The sequence below is a fragment of the Oryctolagus cuniculus genome, chromosome 8, assembly GCF_051225735.1.
Source record: "Oryctolagus cuniculus isolate XC-2025 breed Fujian yellow rabbit chromosome 8, ASM5122573v1, whole genome shotgun sequence".
NCBI lineage: Eukaryota > Metazoa > Chordata > Mammalia > Lagomorpha > Leporidae > Oryctolagus > Oryctolagus cuniculus.
This window is the reverse complement of record NC_142874.1, coordinates 119109667-119122479: the sequence shown is the minus strand read 5'-3', so window position 1 is coordinate 119122479 and position 12813 is coordinate 119109667. Positions and strand designations below refer to the sequence as shown.

General features: G+C 41.2%; 1 protein-coding gene across 6 annotated transcripts in view; it reads right to left on the bottom strand.

Annotated features, from left to right (window-relative positions):
- CCDC158 (coiled-coil domain containing 158) overlaps positions 1 to 12813 on the bottom strand; it is an 89458-nt gene that overhangs the window by 38288 nt on the left and 38357 nt on the right. For 5 of the 6 annotated variants that reach the window (XM_051819665.3, XM_051819664.3, XM_051819666.3 and 2 more), the window contains 4 exons: positions 12136 to 12250; positions 5084 to 5203; positions 2357 to 2554; positions 246 to 728 (listed from right to left, as the gene is read on the bottom strand). In XM_051819665.3, coding sequence (XP_051675625.3) covers positions 246 to 728; positions 2357 to 2554; positions 5084 to 5203; positions 12136 to 12250 — 916 coding nt within the window. Of the gene's footprint in view, positions 1 to 245; positions 729 to 1159; positions 1343 to 2356; positions 2555 to 5083; positions 5204 to 12135; positions 12251 to 12813 lie in introns of those variants that run through there. The other variant, XM_089303212.1, reaches the window with a different exon arrangement.

Here is a 12813-nt window from a genome sequence, read left to right as displayed (position 1 = left end):
CTAATTTTTTACTTTTACTTGTGATTCTGAACCATTTTTGGGCCATCACTCCTCTTGGAATCTGATAAAAGCCTGGATCCCCTCTCAGAAAAACACAAATACACATGTAGACATAAATATTTTCAAATAAATACACGAGGGTTCACAGACACCAGGATCCAGTTTTCAATCAATTAGGTCAGCTTGATTCACAGGGGAAAAAAAAGCAGTATTTCAGGAGCTAAACCACCCCAAATTCTACTGACCTTAAATTCCTGTAGCTCCAGTCTCCGGTCATTGATCTCCTTCTCAAGCTGAGCTTTTTCAACCTGCATAGCACCCGCAGTCCTGCCATGCTGGCCCACCAGCTGCGTCATGTTTTCAATCTGCTGTCGCAGAATCTCGATCACCTTGTCCTTCTCGGTCATCTGCAGCCTGAGGGCCTCACATTCCGCCTGCACGTTTCTGAGGTGGTCCCCCTCCGTCTTCAGGTGCTGGAGCTCCTGCAACTTCAAGTCTACCCGGGAGCGCAGCTTGGTGATCTCCGCGTTGGTGGCCTCGATGGCTCTCTCCTTTTCCTGGAGGGAAGTAGTCAGGTCCGATACGGTCCTCTCAGAGCTCTCCAGGGTCATTTTTTTGGCTGTCAGCTCCTCCACCACTTTGCGGAGCATCTCCTTGGTGGATTCAAGTTGGGCAGTCAATGAGGACACTTTTTCCAGACTTTCGTTCTTTCCCTGAATTGCTGCCATCTGATTGTTAAGGAAAAGGGAATTCATGGATTTCAGAGGATAAGTATAGGCAACCTTAAGAAATTTAACAAGCTAACTCAAAAGCATAAAATCATAAATGGCATAACAGCCAGTTAGAATAACTCAAAAAAATTTTTAAATTTATTTGAAAGGCAGAGTAGCAAACAGAGTGAAGACAGGGGTGTGAGGAAAGGATCTTCCATTTGCTGGTTCACTCCCCAAATAGCCGCTACAGCCAGGCTGGACCAGGCTGAAACCAGGATCCTGGAAATCTATACTGGTTTCCTGCATGGGTCGCACTAGCCCAAGCACTTGGGCCTCCTTCTGCTGCCTTCCCAGTACATTAGCAAGGAGCCAGATCAGAAGTGGGGAAGCCGGATCCCAGACCTGCACTCTAATAAGGTATGTTGGTATCGCGAATGGAGGCTTACCCTGCTGCACCACAACACAAGCCCCTCAAACTGCTTCGCTATCAGAATCCTAGATCATCAGCATGTATAAGGCAGACAAATGTTAACTGGACCAAGGTGGAGGGGACTTCCCCGTGATGGTTTCCAAGAGTGGGGAGCTTGGGAAGTTTCCTCTGAGGATGTCTGCTATTCCCCTTTAAACAGAGATAACACTGGTGATGGAGGGAAAGAGTAGCAGGAGTGAAGACAACGGCTTTTATTTTCCATTTTCTTCCTAGCACCTCCTTAATTCCACCCTAGGGAAAAATGAATAATGGCTCTTTCCCATATTCATATCCTGTGGTCTTCACTTCGAACGGAGTAAGATTCAAACTTCCAGTTGCTCCTTTCATCATGCTTCCTGCCCAAATTAGACCAGATCATACGGAGAGGGCTTGCGCCGATCTAAGCCAACTGTCCCGCTGATGTGCTTTCACATTTTGGGGAGCTTACAGTTATGTGGGATGCTTGTAGTCCTGCAGTAGTAAGTGGCGATAGAACCACCTCTAACACTGATGGTACACTGTTTAGAGGGCAGTCTACTTGGGGTGGCATAGCGGTACAGTAGGCTAAGCTGCATTCCATATAGGAGTGCCTGATTCCAATTCATGCAGCTTCCTGGTGATGTGCACACTGGGAGGCAGCAGTGGCAGCCCAAGTACTTGAGTTCCTGCCACCCATACTGGAGACTTCCATGGAGTCCCTGACTCCTGGTTCAGCCTGGACTAGCCCTAGCTATTGTGAGCATTTGGGGAGTGAACCGGCAGATGGACATACTTCTTTCTCTCTCTCTCCTAATCTCTCTCCCTTTCAAATAAGTAAACTTTTAAAAAGGAAAGCAGTCCACATTTTGCTACTGATGTCCTGGAATAGAACACGCATTAGTCTCTATCAGCCTGGAGGGAAAACAAGACACATCTACTGGAAATCTTCAACCCTACTGCCCCATGGATATCCTGACAAGTTTGATACTTTTCTGCATTATTATGTTCCTAATTTCTAGTGAAAATGAAAAGCCAATTGGACAGGAGTTCGTTTTGGGACACTACACAAATGAGATATACCTAACGTGCTTGGCTTGATGAATGATCAGAACCACGGAAGGCAATGCCGGTTTTTCGTACACTGCTTGCAGAGTCCGTGCCTCCGCTAGGCCCAAGCCCGTGTGTGGACTCTCACCTGCCGCTCCATCTGGCCCTGGCACTCGCTCTTCATGGCCTTGAGCAGGGCTTCCAGCCGCTGCACCTCCATGTTGCGGTCGTCCAGCTCCCGCCGCAGGTGGTCGATGGTGATGCTGTTGCCTGTATCTCGGTCCCACAGGCGCTTGTTCTGCTCCTTCTCCAGACTCAGCTCCTTCTCTCTCTTGTGCAGATCAGCCTAAAAGAGGCAAGAAACACTTTGTGCCCCTGGTGCAAAATCACTCCTGTAAAACTCTTGTTTTCTTATGTCATCTGTGGAGTTTTTATGTGATTCGCGGAATTTTGAGTTCAGAATCTGATTCCTTTATTGATGGTTGGATTAGGAGTGATTATTCCCTGGAAAAATAAGTTAACATTTTGCATACTTAAAATTCTGAGCAGTGTAAGTCAACCTCCAGAGACCAGACCTCAAAAAACAGAATGAAAAGAAAAGTACAGCAGACAGTCGATTTACAAGGTCATTCTGTTCTTAGTCTTCAATTTCCTAACAGACATCATGCTTCACATCAAATGTGCTTCTGCAGTAAGGACATGCTCAAAGCTTAAATAACTACAGTAATTCAATCCATGCTTCAGAAATGGCAGAACAGTGGCCAATGCTAGGACTGGAGTAGCAGTTGGCTACGAAGAAAGTCACCTCACGGTCAGGGTTTACTATGAGCAAAAACTGTACATAGAGTAGGAGAAACAGAGACACAGCGCCCTCCAAAGGACTCTCAGAGTGAAACACACAGATTTGACAGCTGCGAGTGTTTCATTAAAGGGACAGATCTAAGGCAGAGTAGAGTGCATCTCAACTGAAGGATTAAAATGCCTCTGGATCACATGAGTTACATTTGAGTTGCACTTGAGAACAATGTGGAGGTGCAGAGATGAGGAAGGAGCAGGTGTGGTTTGCGTGGGGCAGTGGGAGAGAAAGGGCTGGAAAGGAAAGCAGAGGCCGGCTCAGGGACAGAGTCTCGAGAGGGAGGGACCATGACTTTAGAGGGAGTACTCTGGGTGAGTGACGTAATCGGGGCAGGATTTCAGAAAGATGAATGTGGCAGCATGTACAGGAAAGACTGGGAGAGGAGAAACCAGAGTTTCTAGGAACTAGAAAGATGACAGCCTGCTCCGGGGGAAGGTACTGAGGAGCCACGGTGGTAACCAGGAAAACTTGATCTGCAAGATTTTCAAATTAGGCCTGATAATGCTGAGAAATATGCAACATGTCCAGAAAAGAAGGTTCTCCTGAGGCTTACAGCTGTCCACACGCGGTGGTCGGCTCTCCATCCACCACACCCCCTGGAGCCCCTTAGCTGTCCATACGCGGTGGTCGGCTCTCCATCCACCACACCTCCTGGAGCCCCTTAGCTGTCCACACGCAGTGGTCGGCTCTCTATCCACCACACCCTCTGGAGCCCCTTAGCTGCCTTAGCTGTCCACACGCGGTGGTCGGCTCCATCCACCACACCGCTTGGAGCCCCTTAGCTGTCCACACGCGGTGGTCGGCTCTCCATGCACCACACCCCCTGGAGCCCCTTAGCTTAGAACAGGGTTTGGTAGGGAGAGGAACTTCTGCCGTACCACTGAGAGCACATCAAGGGGTACCTAAAGCTCTCAGCATGCAGCAGCTCTAACAGGATCCTCACTAGTAGTGTATTTCCTTAATCTGAAAATCCTAAGTATTCCAAGAAAGAGCTGAACATTCTTGAGCACTAGCATGATGTTACTAGTGGGAACCTCCACACCTGACTTCATGTGGTGAATGGGCCACAGGCAAAACACAGATGCATTAAACATTTTGTGCAAAATTACCTTTGAGCTACATGTAGAAGGTGCATTTCAAACATAAATGAATTTCATGTTCACACTTGGATCCCACCCCAGAGATAGCTCATTAGGTATATGCAAATAAATATTCTAGAACCTGAAAAATCCAAAGTCCAAACTACTCTGGTCCCGAGTACTTGGGATCAGGAAAATTCTCAACCTGTGTCACAACACCATTGCCTTTTTCTTTGTAAAATAGTGTCCCCCGATCTTCCAGTAAGAATTTCTATATACAGAATTTGTATGTGTTCTCAATGTGATTTGGCTGAACAAGGAATACACTTAACGTGGCTTGAGTACCTAACTTTCAGCACCTAACTCAAAGTCTGCAGTGGTCTGCAGATCTCTTTTTTTTTGAGATTTATTTTATTTATTTGAAAGACAGAGTTACAGAGAGGTGGAGCCAGAGACAGAAAGAGAGAGAGGTCTTTCATTCCTCTGGTTCACTCGCCAAATGACTGCAATGGCCAGAGCTGAGCTGATCTTAAGCGAGGAGCCAGGAGCTTCCTCCGGGTCTCCCACATGGGGTTCAGGGGCCCAAGGACTTGGGCCATCTTCCACTGCTTTCCCAGGCCATAGCAGAGAGTGGGATTGGAAGAGGAGCAGCCGGGACACAAACCAGAACCCATATGGGATGCCGGCACTGCAGGCTGGGCTTTAACCCGCTGCGCCACAGCACCGGCCCGATCTCCTTATCTAACACCATAACAGCGCTGCTGAGAAAAAAAGAGGAAGTACACAGAATATCTTTATGAGCAAAACTTGAACAGGGTCAGGATGGTCTACTGTGAGTGTATACAAACACTGTGTACCATCTGCCCTTTCATAAATGAAACTAGCTTGGTGAAAGCCTTCCCAGAATCAGTCTCATCCGCATCTGAGCGCACAGTCTTACCAACAGCTTTTGAAGCTGATCGTCCAGGTTTCCGGACTCCTGACTGAACTGGTCACGTTCGCTGCGTGCTTCCGTTAGCTCTGAGCTGGCAAGGACTAGCTGCTTCTCCAGTTCCTCTATCTAAAAGGAAAACGCAGACACAGCAGTGAGACCATGTCAAGGCCACAGGAAATAGTCTTTGGAAAACAAATGGTATTATTTGGGGACGCAAGTAAAAGTTTATTGTGATATATTTTGCAAAGTATTCTAGAATTAAGATCTATGTAGGAGGTATCCAGGGAAATTAGCCAAAATGAAATACTGAGTACTATTGGATTTGGGCACTGTCTATACACAAGTCTTTCTTACTTTTATTCCATTCAAGATTTTCTGTGAACATTTGTTCTCTAATTCGAGGGTTATAGAATCTTGATTGGTATGAACACCACGCTACTGAGCATATAAAAATAAACTGTATTCTATATACAACTGCATACAAATGAACTGTATCAATTCAGAATATCAGTGCTAATAATTGAAGGAATTTGATGTAAAAGAATAAAGGATAATAACAGGAGTAACTACTGTTATATCATTTTAGAGTAACTATTTTGAAAGGGTGAGTGTGTGCGCACATACACACACACACGTTTTTGGACAATACACATATTGAACAACTGATTTTCCAATCCTCATTTTCCTCAGCTACAAAACAGGGATAAGAGTTCCAATTTAAAGAACTGTTAAACGTGTATTTTCCTCTCAAGTCAGGGCAGTTGTTTGACCTGTTTGAATAGGGAGAGAGATTTACTCTTCTGTACTAACAGTACCACTGCAGGGGTGCCAGACGTTTCCTTTCCTCAATTTCTCAGCCTGCAGTAGCTCCAGCAGAGGACAGAGGCTGCCGCACTGTTAACAGTGTTGACACTGTTCACCCAGCTCTCACCCTCTAGGGGCAGACTAAAATCTCGGGCTACGGACACCTAGCTTTGGGTTTCAGCTGAGTCACATGATAATGTAACAGATAAGATATTAAAATAATAATAACATGTTGATACTTAGTGTTATATACTGATAGCCCATCTTTAACTGTGGTATCTATAATACTATTTCATCATCCACTTTACAGTAATGAGAAATCTTTCATATTTGCATAAATGCAACATATTCCCTCTGACATCTAAGGCATTTGCTTAGTGGGTTTCCAATTCCACTATATCGAGAATGAAAGTTGGTTTGGATATTGCACAATGATTACATATTTTAAATGAGAGAATAGATGACCAAGACAAATGACTTTCCACTTTTTACTTTGACTTTCCTTTCAGATCTTCATTTATTAATTCAACACATATTAAAAAATACTATTCAAGGGTATTTCACAAAGTTCATAGATGATGGAGTTAAAAAAGTTTATTTTGGGAAAAAGAAAAGAGTGAAATTTATGGAGAGTTTTTTTTCCACAATATGCACTTTCCATGAGTTTTCTGAACCTCCTGTATATATATACATACATACATAACTATCTCTGATAAATCAGCATAAGTGTATAACATTATCTATCTATACACACATAGGTAACTTAAGAAGGCACTAATACAGTATTATTAGTTTCATGTTTATTGATGCATAGTATCACAGCCTACAGAGAACAGAATAGACTAATATTTACAAGGATATATTTTTAAACTACTTTGTACTTGATTTTGTGTTACACATAAAAAAGTACTTCACAGAATTAGATGCACATAATATTATAGGTTTCTAATTAAAGTGATTTCCTAGAAAAAACAAACATAAACATTCAACATTTTAATGCAAATAACGACCTGGGGAAAATGAATAAACAACACTGGTTGATGTAATGCCTTTAGTTCTGTTATTATCAGGAAGGACTAAGTCAGTACACATATGAAGAATACTTGGGGAAGAACTACAAGCTTTTATTGTTATGCAGTTACGGTGTTCACTTGGCAAGGCGTGGACAGACGATGTGGTCAGAGGGGCAGTGGGGTCAGGACCAAAGAGTTAAGCACTCAGGTTCTGGTCCACGTTCTGTCATACAACCTCTGACTCTCAATGTTTTTCATAAATAATTTGAAAAAAGTATTGTAGATGATATCTTGTATATTCCTTTCAACTCTGTTCCTACTACTGTTTTTACACAAAAAGAACAATGTTGACAAAGCTGAAAATCTGTTTTTTACCTGCATTTTGAGCTATAACTGTCGCATGTATACTTTCAATTTGAGTTAATCATTTAACATTTTCTATTCATAGCCCGGCATAAGCTATTTCCATCCTTGGGTAAGGAAAGTATTTATATATGTGCTTTAAAAGCTTAAACTAAGATTTGCTATTTTATGTCTGTTTTTATTTCTTAACCATTCTGGGCTGAGGAATTGGGGGAGGAAAAGGTAGAGACGCTGATCAAGGGGCAACAAGAGTAACGGCAGAAGTAAGTTCTGCTGATTTACTGCATTTTAGGGTGACTAAATACTAAAAGTGTTCATTTTTGAAAAGCACAGAAGAAAGGATTTTTAATGTCTTAAACACAAGCCAATGATAAGTTGTTGGTGAGACACAGATATGCTTCCCCTGATGTAAACATTACAGATGGATATACAAGTATCAAAGTATCCCACATCGCTGGTAACACATGCAATTTTGTGTCAACTTTGAAAAGTAAATTAGAATTCTGAATGATTATCATAATATTAAACATTATGGAAGAATCTAGAAGACCCATTTGAAAGAAAAAAGAAGGAAGGAAAGAAGGAGAAAGAAGAAAGAGCCAAATCTCCTCTTTCCATGTGTTTATTAGGTATCAGAAGTTCCTCCAGTCCCCGCGGGAACACTGTTCGTAGTTGTCAGTACTGACTCAGCTGCTATAGCTCTGCTTTTACCTTTCACTTTTTAGAGTAGAAACATTAATATTAATCAATCAAAAAGATAAATGGAGAGTGAAAGGGAAAGCCATTGAAGTAGCAGCTGAGCTGATACAGCTGCAAACACCATAAGGAAAGCCTTTGTAAGTGTCCAGAATAAATACGGACATCTGAGATGAAGTACGGCTTTTTCTTTTCTTTTTAGATAGCAGCACTGGTTTTCCCTTTCACCATCTAAGAATCTGTTTTTGGTTCGGCTCACTGGACAAGTGAGTACTGGGATCACATTCTAATCTCACACTGATTTTAGAGATATTTATTATCAATCACACCAAATCATAGGGTGTTAGCTGACTTTGCTTTTGGTGCTGTTTTGTTTCTCCTGTGCTCAGACAGGCACAGCTATGGGGTGGGTCATAAGGGACGCTGCAGGTCAGCACAGAGGGGCCCCGGCAGAGCCAGGCAGAAGCTCGCACGGAATCTTCCTGCAGAGTACATGGCTCCAGTCAGTGCTGCCAAATCTTCACTTTTTGAGTATGAAGTTCAGCCCCCAATTGCTCTCAAAGTAGGACAAATAAACTTAGAGTCAAGGTTGTGAGATATTTTTGTTGTCAAAAAGCGAAAGTTAAGAGGAAAGCCAAATCTACAGAGTCAATAGTGACAGCTTCTACTGGTCCAAATTCGTAAAGGGGAATTCTGGAGGTTCTCCTAAAATGGAGAGAGAATAGAAAACAGCATTACAAGAAAACATGTTTGTCAGTTACTAAAGTTAACTCTACAATTTTCTTAGTGACACAATTTCTACTTTCACCAATATGAAACTACTTCTGTAATCTGAAGAGAAATATTACCCTCCTAACGAATTTTCTCTTAATTTATGCATTCCAGTTTGAAACGTTTCCTTCAGTTCTTATATCATCAATTTTTAAATAATTTTTCAAAGAAGGAATATGATCTCTGGAGAAAATATTAATACTGTCCCTCATAAAATATGTTGATGTGTAGTATCAACACACCCCTTAAATTTCTTTTCACACGAATCTCACTTTTAATCACAGTAATTACATATTATTTTATCTGAAGCTTTTACTCCTCTTATTATTTGGACAGTATATGCTAAAATGTACACTGAAGCAGTGGTGATAAATAAATTTTTATGGCTTTAACAATAAGCAAATAAAAAGTATATGAAAATGAAAAAATAAGAATTTCAGTTCATTACAACAAAAGCATTTCATAACAATACATTTTTTTTCATGACCTTAAAACAAAATCCTTATGTTTTTTTTAAAGATTTATTTTTATTTATTTGCCAGACAGAGTTACAGAGAGAGGTCGAGACAGAGAGAGAGGTCTTCCATCCACTGGTTCACTCCCCAGATAGCTGCAACGGCTGGAGCTGCGCCAATCCAAAGCCAGGAGCCATGAGCCAGGAGCCAGGAGTATCTTCTGGGTCTCCCACGTGGGTGCAGGGGCTCAAGGACTTGGGCCATCTTCTACTGCTATCCCAGGCCATAGCGGAGAGCTGGATCAGAACAGGAGCAACAGGGACTAGAACCGGCACCCATATGGGATGCCGGTACCTCAGGCCAGGGCTTTAATCTGCTGGGAAACAGTGCCGGCCCCAATCCTTATGGTTAATTTGCTTCATCTTCCCTCCCTGGTTACAAAATGTAGTAACGCCATTTTAGGCCAAGTGTGACCATCATCTCCCAGTGTTCCCTGACTACAGTTAACCATCAACTAGGTGTCAACTGTATTAGGTTCACGTTCCCATAAATCTCAGTGACCTAGATTAAAATTACTTAAGCTGATATTATTTCTATGAACTGTTTACTATTTAAGATGCCAAAGTTCTTGTTGATTCACTATTTACATTAAGGTAAAATAAGACAATGAGTCTAATATCATGTCCATGACTCCAAACCAGTCACATAAAAAATTTGCATTCACCAACGCTCATGCTTCCACAATGCCAGTGAGATAAATGTTCATGAAAACTCGGAAACTGATTCTGTATTCATTAGAGGAAATTTCAGTACAATTTCCCACCATGCCCAGATTTAGAGTTGATCAGCATGACGCTACATGTCAGAACAAATGCAAATCAGGAAACAATGGGTGAGACTTATGGAGGGATCATTTTCCCAAACAGTAGAGTGAAGAGCTGCAATGACAAATCATGTAAGAAAACATAGGTGAGTTGGGATTTAGCATTTTGTGGCTTTTCAATGGTTTGTTAATAAACAACGAATATTTAATCTTCTCAAAATGAACATCAGCTCTTGTGTTAGGCTATAACAGCTCTCCTACCTCCTCTCTTGTGGTCAGACTGTCTACTCTCACTTCTGCCAAAATGCCTCCCTTCACTGAGTCCAAGTAGTAAGGCATCCTCCCACTGCATGAAATCATGACCATCCTGCTGTTGTCTTCAGGGTCATGTCATGACACTTCCGGGAGGCTTGGTCTGCCCAGGCAGAATGGACATTCCTGACAAGGAATCTTCAGGTGAAAAGCTCAGTTTGAGAAAGAAACCAGGACACAAGAAGCAGGCCTTAGGCAGAAAAGAGCAAATGTGCCCCTTTGGGCTTCTGTCTCTGGGGGCTAGTCGTTAAGCGGTCTAAGGCCCCTCAAGGTTGCTTGGAGAAGGTTGTGGTCGAAAAGACTGCTACAAGGATTTAGGCTAGGAGCTGTGCCAGGAGGTCGACAGAGGCAGCAGTGCTATAGAAGCTGCAACCTGCTGGCGAATCATGCATTTAATTCAGTGAGCTTCCACTCATCACCTGGAGACAACAGAACGCAGTCAGCATCACATGTAACCGGGTAAATGTTGTTTTGTGAAACTTGCTTCAGGTGCATGTGTGTACTGGATCACGGAACTTTATGTGTTTCATACTGTCGGTGGGGATCAAAATGACTGAAAGACACTGCTGTAGAGAAGCCAAAGCTATTACTGGCATTATACAGTTTCATGACACTCTTTACTGCTTACACTTTAATAAAGTTATGCCTAAATTTCACATCCCCATCTTAGGGGGATAAAGATGGAAGTCTAGTTTTTATGTTTGAACCAAGGAGAGAGAGCCCCCTCCTGTGGCAGCACCAAAATGACTGGCAATTGAAATGAACTACTCAAAGGATGGCAAATGTCTGGAAGAATTAGTGCTAGAATATTCAATATTTTCCACATGCAGCTTTTTCCTTGTAGAATTAATTTCATTTTATAAAGGGAATTAATTTCAATTTATACTCTTTTAACCTAATGATTCAAATAGCTAAGGTGTGAAAAACTGACTAAAAGTATTGATTAGAACTGTACCTAAAATGCCTCTCACGACAATCTAAGGGTCTCTTATAGATAGAATGACTAAATATAGACTCAATTTTCAAACTGGGACACTTTGGAGAGATGAGAAGTAGCATTCACAAAACAGGACACTGGGACGGCAGGTGGAAACTGACACCACCCAAGGCAAACAGTGAGCTATGGACGCCCTTCTCCCAGGGAATGAGGAACACAGCTCTTCTGAGTAGTGCCTCTTAGCTTATTCTTTGGAGTCCTTACTGTTTTACGAATGGTTGAATTTAACAAGAATCTAAGCTATGGATAAATGGTATAGAATGGTACTAAACAACTTCTCTTCAGCTATAGAAAGTGAAAGAAAAAAAAACAGGATGTTAAATGTTAAATCTGATTTGAAGAGGATTCTCATGATGAGAGATGGAAGACATTTTCCTAATTTTTATTTAATTAATTTCGTTATCTTAAGATTCATTCAATTTGCTAGAAACATGATTAAGGATTAGGAGTTGGAGTAAGGGAGAAAGTAGGCTTCAAAAACATAGAGTGGGGGATGGGGGAAATTAGCTGGTATGCAAGTGTCTGGCAAGGTCAATCCCTACACAAGTAATTCACACGCCCTGTTTTTTCTTTAAGTTTTTTAGAACCTTACTTCAAATACACAAAAATGTTTTTTAAGAATGAATTAATTTGACTACACAATTTAAAAATTCTCCATCTATAAATTAAATAATTTAATGTCCTCTTCCTTACTCCAGCTTATAAACTGCTTTTAATTTGAAATTATTACTTTGATTCCTCATTTTCAAGGAAATTACTAAAAATATAAAATCGATTCTGTGTATAATAGTCTCTGGAAGCAGAGCAGGAAAACCTAAACTCACCTTGTCTTCATACATCCTTTTGGCTTCCCTTAATTCTGAACGTAGCTGAGAAACAGTGGATTCCAGATCACTGAGCTGACGCATATACATGGAATTTTGGTTTCTTGCTTGTTCTCTAAGAAAGGTTTAGAAGGGGAATAAAAACACATGGCAAACTAAGAATAGGTGTGAAACCTAATGGTACTCTAGCTTTTAGACACTAGTTCCTTTTTATGGCAATATTGGGTTAATAGTCTTGATTTTCTAAAACTGCTTCTGAAAAACTTCAGCTCAAATAATTAACTGCTGAAGCTAGATGATAGGTACTTAGGAGGTCAATTGTGTGTGTGTGTGTGTGTGTGTGTGTGTGTATGATTGCAAATGTCCAAGTGAAAAGTTTTAACATATCAATTCAAATTATAAAATGTATATGCATATATATTTTTATTAATATACATATATTAGAGTATTTCAAGAAGCTCATAGAATTAAAAGATGAGTTTATTTTGGTGCAAAAATTTGTAATCCATGTAGTTTTTTCATAATATGCACCTTCCATGAACTTTTTAAGGACTGCTTATATTATATATGTGTTTGCTATAGCCTATCAGTTGAAACATAAACAATACTTAAAACAGCTAATCCCAGAAAGTCCAAATACTTGCAATGCCACTTTTTATATGGTTAGGTAATATTATC